Source organism: Lytechinus pictus, chromosome 7, assembly GCF_037042905.1.
Source record: "Lytechinus pictus isolate F3 Inbred chromosome 7, Lp3.0, whole genome shotgun sequence".
In the NCBI taxonomy this organism is placed as follows: domain Eukaryota; kingdom Metazoa; phylum Echinodermata; class Echinoidea; order Temnopleuroida; family Toxopneustidae; genus Lytechinus; species Lytechinus pictus.
The window spans coordinates 47,547,616-47,560,320 of record NC_087251.1 but is presented as its reverse complement, the minus strand read 5'-3'; the positions used below and the strand labels follow the sequence as shown (position 1 = coordinate 47,560,320).

General features: G+C 37.4%; 1 protein-coding gene across 1 annotated transcript; it reads left to right on the top strand.

Annotated features, from left to right (window-relative positions):
* Positions 1-418: 418 nt before the first annotated feature.
* Positions 419-6,644, top strand: LOC129265657 (uncharacterized). The gene is made up of 3 exons (XM_054903625.2): positions 419-1,431; positions 3,642-3,743; positions 4,533-6,644. Exons 1-3 carry the CDS (start codon positions 1,342-1,344, stop codon positions 4,776-4,778), a joined length of 438 nt encoding a protein of 145 aa, XP_054759600.2. The 5' UTR covers positions 419-1,341; the 3' UTR covers positions 4,779-6,644.
* The last annotated feature ends 6,061 nt before the right edge of the window (positions 6,645-12,705 follow it).

Sequence of the window (12,705 nt, the reverse complement as noted above, 5' to 3'; positions counted from 1 at the left end):
ATTTTCGATATTATTTTTTTAGAAATTGGCATTTAATCGATTTTTTTTTTCTAAACGATGTATTGGGAAGCTGCTGGCATATGACGTCACAAATCAAAATATAAAAATTCTAATATTTTTTAAATCTTTGATGGGTTTTACTTAATCCTTCACCAATATTGGTTCTCTATTTTTCCTCCAATTTTTTGCAAGAAACTTTTTTGTAAGGGTGAACTTCTCCCTTAAAGGCATATGTCAGGGGGGACATGTACTTTTTATGGGGGTATATGTTTTCTTTAGCTCTGTATGACTCAATAAGTCATTACTACATACAATGCAGTTCGGTCGACATTTTGTATGTTGTTCCAAGCGAAAATATTGTATTACCGAAATCATATATCGCTCTATCCGGGAAGTATATTAATGCAAATAAAGTCCATTTACGATCACTGCAAATGTCAACAGAAATGTGCCCAAAGTAAACTGTCAGAAACATCAAGGAGGTCCTTGAAGACATGCCTGAGTGATCTTCCGTACAAAAGCCATCCTTTTGAAATCACCCAGAAACTTTATTATCTGCGGAACACACTGCGAAATCGTGTGAAGAATGGCTTGGGTTTGCTGCCAAAGAAATGCTATTATTTATTGCTCTCCAACTTGAACTTGGCATGAAGTCCATCAGATTCCATCATGTTGAGAATGTTGTGCTTTGATCATTCACAGACTGCTTTGACGCTATACATTATCAGAAGTCTCGTCAGAAGTAAGGTATATGATCTCTCGCCGTCACAGGAGAGGAGAGAACGCGGGTAGAACAATGCTATAACCATGGGTAAATGATTTATGACAATGATGATTCCCTATTATTTTATGCTGCTATGTTAAGATGATTCGGGAATCCAGACCCGCAGATTTGTGAACATGTACTCTTCGATACTTGAACTAGCTCATGATTGCGGATATAATATTTCATGTCCATGATTCGTGACCGAGAATTTGGAAAGGCTTATGGTATATACGGAACCAGGATGAAATATATATCTACCACAATCTAAGTTGGTTATCAATGGGAAAACAGTATGAGGAGTCGGACCTTGCATGCAGCTGCTATATGAAAGCAAATTATTGCTCGAAGAAGTTTGTTCGAAAAGACTTTATTCAGGTCGTCATCGATATTTCTCTGACCAGACGTTGTACACCACTCTCGTTTTACAGTTTTTCTTGGAGATCAGAAGTTTTTAGTGATTAAAATGAATAGCTACAACACTTAGCGCCCTTAGCGTTGTGTCCTCCGTGTGGCGGGGAAAACCGCTTGTCGTCTGCTATCAAAATATCTGACTTTCTGTACTAAAGATATGATAGATGGAGAAGAAATGTCTTACGATGTTTCACACGTGTGAGTTAGGACGACAAATTAGTGCCTCTGCTGGAGACTCGAGGCCAAATAAAAGGGTAAGTCTAAACATTCTTTATAGGTCCATGGTCTAGACTGAATATCCACGAAAAAAGTAGAATATGATATTTTACCGGGAAATATAGAATCTCGGCTTCCTATATACAAAGTACATTTCTGCTTTGTTTTCCACCCGTATTTTTCATAAAAACTGACTTGACGATCGAATAATCGCCATGAACATTTTTCTGCAATGAAATTCATCCACAGGAAGAAAAGAATTCATGGAATGAATTGGAAATATTTCGCAGCGATATTTCGGCTTTGTTTTTTAATCAGCTTTGTTATCGATTCGTTAATATAGATCGAATCATCGCCATGAACATTTGTCTATTGAAAATAATCCACGAAGGGGAAATGAGACAACGGGTTCCTTCACACGCATGCATGATCAAGCTTGAAAATGCACTGCGTGATCCTCAAGGATTTCTCTCAAAGAAGGATATTGAACCACCTTCAAAAAGTCAATATCCCAATTTTACCTTTATAAAACACAGTTGAGTCTGAATACATAAACCGTTTGACTTCCTAGCAAAATTTGATTTAGAAGAGGTAAATCATGAGGTAAATAATCATTCTTTTAGACGCAGACTGGAGACTGAGCTGCAGGAGAGCGACTTATGCAGACGACTGTGAACGTCAAGTGGTGATATGCGAGTTTGAAACAAATAAAGTTCATGTAGTTTTCAAAGAAGCTTGCTTAATTATTGGCTTTACAGAAACTATTTTGCATATCATTTCATTAAATAGAGCTGTCATTTCAGGAGTAACATTTCTCAGCCTATATCGGATCAGGTCTGTGGATTGTGTCATTCCGTTGGGTTTTTTCACCTTTATATTCCATGGATTTAAAAATTAAGATTTTAAGCCAACTGTGCATAAGCAAGTATAATGCTTTGGACTTTGTACATTGACTAAAATGGATTTACACGTCTTTCCTCCAGTTCCTGTCGAATGTTTAGACGATTCCACAAAGAAATGAATAAAAGGTAATTCCACTCTTCGAATAGAATAAAAGTCTCTTTCCTTTCTCCGTTATACAAACAAAATGTTATTGCAAGTCGTTGCCATTCTCGTTAAATCAATAATAACAGTCACTTCTCTTTTTTGCCTCTTGAATGATGCCGGAAGTAAACATATTCACAATCACCTGAAAGATGCTCTCTCAAGTGACGTTGCCATGGAAACACTGTCCTGAAAGTGGAATCAGCTGTTTAAGTTCCATCATTTTGTTCAATTAATGTAAAACTTTGTTCTGTCCGAATTGCAGTAGGACTTTGGGATTCAAAGATTTATTGAAAACTGCTCTTTTCCAGATTGATAAATGAAAATAATTCTATGGATTGTTATTCCCTTATACCACTCGTTTCCCAAAAGACCATTTCGCAGACGGTTTAATAGGGTTGAATGGGCATATGACGAGTTTTGCGCTCATAATGAAAATGAGAAATAACCTTTTTTGCCCCTTTTTGCCAGCTGGTGTTGGATATTGTTTCAAAATGGTTACAGCAATTAATTTCATCGAATATTCTTTAAATTGTTAACGTTATAGAACATTCAGGATTTCATAAATGATTGGTTAGCACAAAAATTAAATTTGTTCCTTAAGAATTTCTGGAAGAATTTACAAGTAGTGTTTATCTATTCAAGGGATAGGGGCATATATTGTCCCGTGTGCCTCGATGGGATCGCAAAAATGAGTGTAAATTGAGAGGGAATTGAAAAGGAGAACCAGATTGGAAATAATCTGATGAACAACCAAAGAAGTGAAAAAATAGCCCTTGCCCCGGGCGTAGATTCTCCTAAATTGGCCACTGGAAATTACTAACAAGTAAATGGGAGTGTTTTCCAGATAATGGCGAAAATTTCTTATAAAAGTCTAAGCAAGTAAAGCAACACATTATTTGGGGGCAAATGGTATTAACGATTTCTTCTAAACGAAATACGATGCATCTAAATCAGGATATAGGGCCCAATACCAAATTTGGGCAAAGGAGTTCCTTGGATAGGATCAGCGCATCTTTCATACATCACACCCAGTATATGGGAACGTCCCAATATCTTATAATTTTTTTATGTTTGATGATTTTTTTAATGCAATGATTTGATTGGGATTTAAGATTAAAACTGTGAATAGACTTTAACTATCATTTCAATTCTGGTTAGATTTTAATTCAATTCTCATTGCTTGCATGAATTTTAATCACAGGACCGAACGCAAAGATGTAACGAATGTGATACGATGTCAAAGAAAATCATGTCAGAAAAGGAGATACAGGAATCAATGGTCGTCTTAAAAGACAGATTAAGAGTAAGTACTTTATATCTTGAAATAAATGAACAAAAGAGCTGGAATTGTCTTTAATGATTACAGCGACGACGATGCCTAATGGTGGTGGTGATGATGATGATGATGATGATGATGATGACGACGATGGTGATGATGATAATGGTGATGATGATGATGATGATGACGATGGTGATGATGATAATGGTGGTGGTTGTGGTGGTGATGATGATGAGGAGGAGGATGGTGATGATGATGTTGATGACGATGATGATGGTGTTGGTGGTGATGATAATGGTGATGGTGATAATGATGGCGATGATGGTGATGACGATGATTAGGTAGGGTGGTGTTTGTGATGGTCGAGATGATGATGAAGAGGAGGATGATGATGATAATGATGATGATGACGACAACGATGATGATGGTGGTGGTGGTGATGATAATGATTTGGTGGTCGTGATGATGAGGAGGAGGTGGATGGTGGTGGTGGTGGTGGGGATGATGATGGTTGTGGTGGTGATGGGGATGATGGTTATGGTGGCGATGGTGTTTGTGGTGGTGGTGATAATGATGAAAATGATTTTCTGCACGCAACCCCCCCCCCCCCCGGAATTGCAAACATTTTCATGTCATTTAAAAAAACTCCCAGGAATAAATATAAATCATAACCTTTTCTATGACCATTTCATAGTCATATTAATTAACCAATTCAATTGATTTACTCCGTGCAATATAAACATTTGTCTAATTCCCTGGCTACAGTTTTCGTAATCTCTAAATAATCTTCTTATATTGCATGATTTCATATAGATCATGCAGATAATGGTAGATGACTGCGCCGACATGTTCGAACAGAAGAAAATCAAGAAATGGAAGGCCGCTCGTCGGCGGTCACGGGACTCTCAACACCACGAGTTGGATTGGAATATCATCGGATGTGTTCTCATTATTGTCTTCTGTTACCTACTCCGTTCCCTCATCGCCCTCATCCGGGGTCCTGAAGTTCTGGAACCTTGCTTGGAGCCCGAAGAACCGGACATTGGACCTCTGAGCTGAGATTAATGAGCATCAAATTATCTTGAAATTTGAAATCAGTTTTATAACTGCAATATATCCCCGGTCCTCAAGTTCTGCAACCGAGCTTGGAGCCCGAAGAGCAAAATATTGATCCAGTCAACTGAGATGAGTCATATAACGCGCTTTAAGACATTTTTACACCTTTAATGTTTATCTTTGATCGTCTTTGAACAGATTAGCTTATACATGTATTTATATCAAGAGGGTTGTGCGATGACTCTGTTTTTCTCTTCCGGATGATTTATGATATCCGTCTTGGTGTTCAACATTGTTGATTTTTTTTTAAACCACTTAAAATAAGACATGAATCAAATAATTACCACTGATCAACGACCACTCAACGTTTTTAAAAGTTGGGGTTGAACATACAACGAAATCAAAATCGGGTGGTCATTTTCATGTTTTTTGTACTTGTAAATTAAAAAGAGGGTTTTTTGCTATTTTGCACTGCTTTTGTTTGGTACATGAAATGATGGATGCCCTTTTCCAATATATTAGGAAATATATAAACTATGTTGAGTTACACTGTAAAAACTGTGGTGTTAAAACTGACACCAGTTGGTGTTAATAGAGGACCACATCCTTAGGTGTTAAAATAACACACTCGAGATTTACCATAACACCAAATAGTGTAAATGTAACAACCAATGGTGTTGCAATAACACCTATCAGTGCCTATAGGTGTTAAAAAACACTGTCAATTTAACGCCGGTGTAAAATAACTGGTGTGGTTCTCTATGTACATCGTTAACATCACAGTTTTTGCTGTGTATATTATGTTCATGCATGGCTCTTCTGGACCCGTAGTATTTAAATTTATCGTGATCTAGTTTTTTACAAGTGATCCTGCATGCACAATAATCAATGCAATCAATCGTAGAAGTTTATCCCATGATCAATACCTAAACTTTGTGGTACTGGGCCCTGCTATGCATAATAATAATAATAATAACGGTTATTTATATGCGCTATACACAAAAAGTATCACAGCGCTTACAATTGTCAGAAATAAAATATAAATATAAAAATCTTAAAAAACAAAAAAGTATAGAATTGTATACATTAAATTGCATCAACTATTGGTGTTCTCAACTGCGCCAGATGAGGCCTGGTGGCCTCTTGCTTGCTGCTTCGTTCACCAACTATTTAAGGGACAAGACCGGTCAGCACATCATTCACAGAAGCTCCAGTATAGCACTTGAGGCCACCAGGCCCCAGATGGGTTAGCCATGTCAAACCAAACAGTGATAGCAAAAATCATCAAAACAAATATTAAATAAATGAAAATAGAAAACTAGATATTTGGAAAAAGATTTGACTTGAGTTGTCGTTTGAAAGATGATAATTATGGTCGGTGTTGTTCGGATGGAGTGTATTCCAAAGTCTAGATCCAGCTATACTAAAACGTTTTTCTGCTATGGAGAGGTATGCATGGGGTCATCCAACTAAAATAAAGCGATGAACCGATGAAAAATATTACAAATTTGATGATCTTTTTTCCGAAGAAAAAAATTGTAGATGAAAGTGGAAAGAGAATTTTTTTACCTTGTCACTTTTCCTCGTTTCCCAGAATGAAAGAAGTAAAGAACATAATTTTCTTAAATGATGACTTACACTGTCACTTTGTGTTATGTCTTGTAACATTTGTACGGTCTTGAACACTGGCGGACAGATGGGTGTGGCTTGGGACGGTGGCCCCGAAAGTTTCACGACCAAGAAATAAAAGGAGAAAAGAAAGAAAGGGAAAGGGAAAGAGTGAAATAATTTATCATATTCTGAATATTATATCAATTGAATCTATTGAAATATATTTTTTTTATTAAAAAGGTCAACATTTTTGCTCCATCCGCGATATCTAGTCCGTTTTAATTTTGTTGGATCATTATCATCATTATGCCTCTTGTGTTGAAACAAATCGCGAGCCTTTTTTAAGTAGTGAGGGAAAAAAGAAAAAGGAGGAAGAAAAATGAAGAGAGAATAAAAAAGGATCATTAAAATAAGAGAAGTAAAAAATAAGTCGCAACTACTCGTGTAATGAATTCTAAACCTACTTTATCTATATACTAATTTCGTTTTGTCCCATCCCACATCGTCTTTCTGACCTTAATCCTTATTATCGTTTAGCCTTTTTACCACTTCGTCTAAATGACACTTAGACCAAGTGAAATTGGACCAAGTGATGGTTGGACAGAACGGTAATGAGACCATATTAATAGGAGACCAACGTGAGTGTATATAGCCAGAGTGCATAAAAATTCAATATTCAGCCATCAGCTTTAATGTTTATAACGAGAGATGGCGCTCTCAATAAAAGGACAGTAGAGTCCCTTCAGATATGAGACTCGATGGCTTGGTTCTGCCCGTTCTGCTTTGTTGTATTTTGTTTAATATTTTCATGCACATATGGACGTGTGATGAGGAAAGGATCATGGCCGTACGCAAAGTTTTTCGGGGGCGGGGATAAAATGCTTAAAAAACTCAAAAGTAAGGGAGCGAAGCGACCAAGCTGGTCATGGGGGTGATTTTTTTTTTTCTGAAGTGAAATTGAAAGTGTTTTGTGCACACTTTTGGTCAATTATGTGAAAAGTTTCAGCAAAAAAATGTAAGATTTCAAAATTTCTGGGGGCAACTGCCCCCCCCCCCCCCCGCTGCATATACCACCATGGAAAGGATTCATAAGTGATTCAGCAACACTGATCATTTACTCGTTTATGTGCAATCATAATTTTCCCATAATGAGGATAATAAATGATTTATAGGCAAGTATGGCGAGTATCACCCTTGCCCCCCCCCCCCACACACACACACTCAGGTATCCGTGCTTGTCCAAGATTTTTAGAGGAACCCTTTTAAGGATGGAAATTGGGTTATTGTTTAGCCTCTGTCATGGGTTTGTGAAAAGGAGGATTTCATATTTCCACCCCCCCCCCCCTCCCATCTTGTGGTTTTGGGAGTGAACTATAATTTATAAGCCAGCCCGAGAAGCCAGCACAATAATACCATTAACCATTGGTTATTAAGAATTGACCGGGGAGAACTTCTAAAGACTAACATTTCTGAAAAAAAAATAACCACAAAAATAACCAAACCTCATCCCCTCCCCCCCCCCCCCCCCCAACCAGTGCCACGCCCATCTTCCAACCATGGACCTAGGTCCATGTTCCAACTATAGAAACGGGGAGAAACGGCCATAAAAAATCCTTCCGCAGCTATACAATCCTCTGTGAAAGTTAACCCTACTCTATCCCCCCCCCCCTGAATTCATAAAGTCGTTGATCAGCGGGGTTGTTGGAGCAATAATGTTTAATCAGGTGCCCCGCGGGGGTGGGTGACCTTTGCAGAGAGCTCTTTGCTTCTCCATTATTCATTTCATCAAGGTATACAAGAGTCTGCATGTCTGGTGAGTCCCAGGTTACCTAAAGCTTCCCTCCAGTGCAGCAGCTCAGAAAACAAAAGGTATCTTCGCATGTGAATGAGTCAAGAACCCTTATGATCAGGGTTAAAGCCCGGGGTTAAAGGAACTCGATTCGAGGATCGGTTGTGTTTTTTTTTGGGGGGGTGGGGGCACTGTCAGAGTACCCTAATTCCTGATTTGGCAACTTTGATAATATAAGCTTTCCATTGTACGCCCATTGCCAGATCATGAAAAAAATGTTAAAAACAACTTTTTTTGTGTACGAGCTTTGTGCCCCCCCCCCCACCCCGAAGTTGGAATATGCTATACAATTCTATTAATTAAAACACATTATTGTGATTGGATCTAAACACAAAAGAAAGTAAGTTTCCCTTACACAACACTAGCGTAAATTTGTAACGGGAGGGATTACATGTTTTAAGCAATCATTAATTTAGTAAAAGGTTTTTTTTCGTAAAGATCATGAGCGAGAAATTAAAGTGGAAGTTCACTCTGACAACAAGTTTAGACTTAAAAGGTTACTAGATTTTCATTTTTTTTATTTGTGACGTCATATGAGAGCAGCTTCCCCACATATATCGTTATGTAAAAAATCAATGAAATGTCATTTTCTAAAAAAAAAATAATAATAAGATGGATTTTCAACAGACAATTATATCACACCCGCTCCTGAAAGAAAAAAATAGTTAGTCATCATGAACCATTATAAAATTTAAATTTATGCATTTTATAGTACATAACATTGTATGGGGCAGCTTCTTGTATGTGACGTCACTAATCAAAAATTAAAATTCTAATAAATTTTTTGATCTTTGATGGATTTTTCTCAAGCCTTTATACTATTTTTTTGTTGGTATTTTTACATCAAACTTGTTTTTCATGATGAATTCCCCTTAAATTGCGAAATTATCATTTCTCAAAGTTCACAAGAGTCATTATGCTTTGGGGAGGCGCGATAGCTTAGTCGGTAGAGTGGGGGTTTCGGATTCCGGTGACCCGGGTTCGATTCCCAAGTGGTGCGCTAGTGTCCCTTGGTAAGGCATTTATCCTCATTACCAGGTCCCTCGGAGAGGACCTTAAGCCGTTGGTCCCCTTGTTGCTTGCTCACAGGCATTCGTGTTTTCTTAGCAGTCAGGTAAAAAACATCGGTATAACTTTTAAAAACGGAATCAAGTTCAAAATGAAACCCAATGTACAAATGATTTACTGGGCCGTGGAACGGGGGGGGGGGGATGGAAATGGATATGAAAATATGCAAAATAATGATGAAACTTCAATAATATTGATTGACGGTACAATCTTTGGAGGTGACCAGTATAGTACAATAAAGATACCACGAAAGGGGTCAATAAATTGATATGAAGTATTTTGAATTTGAATTGAAAAGGTATTTATTAAAAACCACATGGCAGCCGAAAGCTAAATTGTGTGCATGGAAGTTACATCACATAATAAAAAAAAAAATCGATCAGTCAGTATACAAATAAAAATCATAACATCTTCAAATCATGACCAAATATTGATGACAAGAGGAGGAGAAGGAAAGAAAAAAAAACTTAGAGGAAGAAGGGACAGGTAACAGCACAAGCGGCACTGGGGTGGGGGCGGGGGGGGGGGGTATTGTAGGGGGGGGGTACTATGAAAGCCGGAGGTGAATAGAAGAGGGATATAATGGAAAGTGAAATATGATTTAAAAAAAGACATATAAATCATACAAGTACATTTTGAAATTATTAAAAAGATATGTAATTCTGAAAAAAGACGATATCTGTATACCAAGTTCTTATTCGGGGGCGACAGTAAGATATTTTTGATTGGGGGCAGGACGATGTCATTTTGTCATTCACATTATGATAGGGTATATAAAAGAGAACTCTTTTTTGTACTCTACCTTTTTACCCTTTCCTTTCTCCCCCCCCCCCCCCCCATTTCATGAAAAATCGAGGGGGGTTGGGGTGGTCGCCCCTACCCCTCTATGAAGCGACCCTGATCTTAAAGGGATACTCCAGGCTGAAGATATTCATATCTTAATAAATAGAGTATATAATTCACAGAGCAAAGTGTTGAAAATTTCATCAAAATCGGATAACAAGTAACGAAGTTATTGAATTTTAAAATCATGCATTAAAAAAAAATCGTACCTCCTGCTTCAACTGTAACATCATTTGAATACAATAAAAGTCAAGAATTAATTTAAGTTGAGTTTTCAAATTTAGTATTATTTTGTGAAAATAGCCATATGAACAATAGGTGGGCTGATGATGTTACATCCCCACTTTCCCTTCTCTTATGTTATTACATGAAATCATAATTGTTTCATTTTTTCATACATGTGTGAATCATGTGTCTCCTCTATAATGAAATAAGTTGCAGCAATTAATATCAAATGTACTAATCAGTTGTCAATCCATTTTGTTCAGTTCTTGGTAGAAAAAAATTGAATAAACCTAATTTCATATAATAAAAAACAAAAGAACAAGTGGGGATATGACATCATCAATTTGCTCATTGAATATTCATGAAGACTTGACTATAACTGTTTCACCGGAATAATGCAAATCTTTAAAATGCCCTAACTTTGTTATTCGTTTTTGTCCGATTTTGATCAAATTTTCAGTGTTTTGTTTGTCTGATTTTTCTTCATCTGTTTAAATCATATTATTGTCAGCCCGGAGCATCCCTTTAATTACTATAATCATCTGTCTCTGAGTGATGAGATACTTATTTCTTATTTCATATATGGTGGTCTATATATACGTGTAGAACAGAAAAAATGCTGAAATCATGCATTAAAAAAAATCGTACCTCCTGCATCAACTGTAACATCATATGAGTACAATAAAAGTCAAGAATTAATTTAAGTTGAGTTTTCAAACTCCATCTAGCAGCATTAGTGGAAATGATAAGTACAAAAAAAAATCACAAAACACAGTACATTAAAAGCGAATTAATCATTAATACCAGGACGTTTTATACAAAAACATGGTCCTGTCGAGGGAAGGGGCTTGGGGTCGTTTCATAAAGATGTTCGTAAGTTAAGAGCGACTTTAAGAACCACTGTACCTTTCTTATGCGCTAAAAAATCACTAATGAACATTAATGGCAAATATCATTTACCACAAGAAAGGATAACCAGTGGCGTAACAGGCGGGGGGCAGGGGGGGGGGGCAAGCTGCCCCCCTGGCGGATTTCACCGGGAAAATAAAAGAAAAATGGGAAAAAGAAAAAAAGGAGGGAGAAAAAAAGGGAAAGAGGAAGGAAAGGGGAAAAGGAAAGGAGGAAAAGGAAAGGGAAAAATGAAAAGAAAACGAAGAAAAAACTTTTTTTTTTTTAATGGAAAAGGAAGGCAAGCGGGAAAATGTACGAAAGAAGAACATTTGAGAAAGAACATATCATTCCGAAATAGGCCTATGTCATGCAATAGCACGGTGGGAAATAAATTAAAAGATGACAAAATGGCAAACAATAGCGGGAAACGAAAGTAGAATGTAATTAGTCGAAAGCTTAATTGGAAAACAAAGAAAAGGGACAAGAAAAAAAATAATAACACGACCGGGCTGCCGATGATTGAAATTAAAGAGCGGGAAGAAAGATGGACTGCATACAACATTGTGCTATAAGCTTGCCTAAATTTTACGCAAATAAGCTACCGGGGCTTTGCCCCAGACCCAACGCAGTAGGGGCTCTTCATTTATAACCTTCAAGTGGCTCTATAACGCCCCCCCCCCCCCCCCCGTTAAATCACGTTCAATCACTGGTATACAGGCGCGCGGGGGGAGGGGGTCTTGGTTCCACACCCAAGAGGAAATAAAAGAAATTATAGGAGACAACGTATAATGAAATGTGTTATTTGCTGAATATAATGGAAAAATCTATCACATAATTAGAATGTAATTTCAATAGGCAATTTTTTTTCCAGCTCGCTTTGCACGCTGGCGACTTTTTACAATTTTTTTCCACATTGCTATGTTTTGCCCCCTCAAAATATTTGGTTCATTACGCAACTGGGTTGAATAAATGTGTTGTGTAAAAGCTATATTTTGTATATGCCCGCGATTTGATTAAAATAACGGCAATCTGCGAGGTTTAAATGGCTTTGATATCAAGAAGTTCCGGGGGCTCCGCCCCGGACCCCAACCGGACATCACTGCGTATGGAAGGGTTGGGACATGGCCCCAAAAATTTCTACAAACAAGAACAAAAAAAAGGAGGAAAGAAAAGCAAAGGAAAAGTGTAGGATATGATTTTATTTACTGAATATAATGTCAAAAAATAGCTCAAAGTTAGATTCTCATGAAAAGGTGATTTTTTTCTCGCTCGCTTCGCTCTCTCGGGACTTATATAAAGCAGCTTTTTAGCACATGGGCTATACTGCGCCCTAGTTTTTGTTTTACCCTTCACGCTGTACAGCCGCAACGAATCCTGTTCACAGTGGCGTACATACCACCAAAAAAAAATCTAAAGAGAGAAGAGTGAAATATATTATTCTCT

What these genes read in the sequence shown, in the direction of transcription:
- LOC129265657 (XM_054903625.2), top strand. Translation starts at nt 1,342, where the DNA reads ATGGAGAAGAAATGTCTTACGATGTTTCACACGTGTGAGTTAGGACGA. An exon ending in ACTCGAGGCCAAATAAAAGG is followed by an intron (nt 1,432 to 3,641) that starts GTAAGTCTAAAC and finishes TTTTAATCACAG; the next exon opens with GACCGAACGCAAAGATGTAA. An exon ending in TCTTAAAAGACAGATTAAGA is followed by an intron (nt 3,744 to 4,532) that starts GTAAGTACTTTA and finishes GATTTCATATAG; the next exon opens with ATCATGCAGATAATGGTAGA.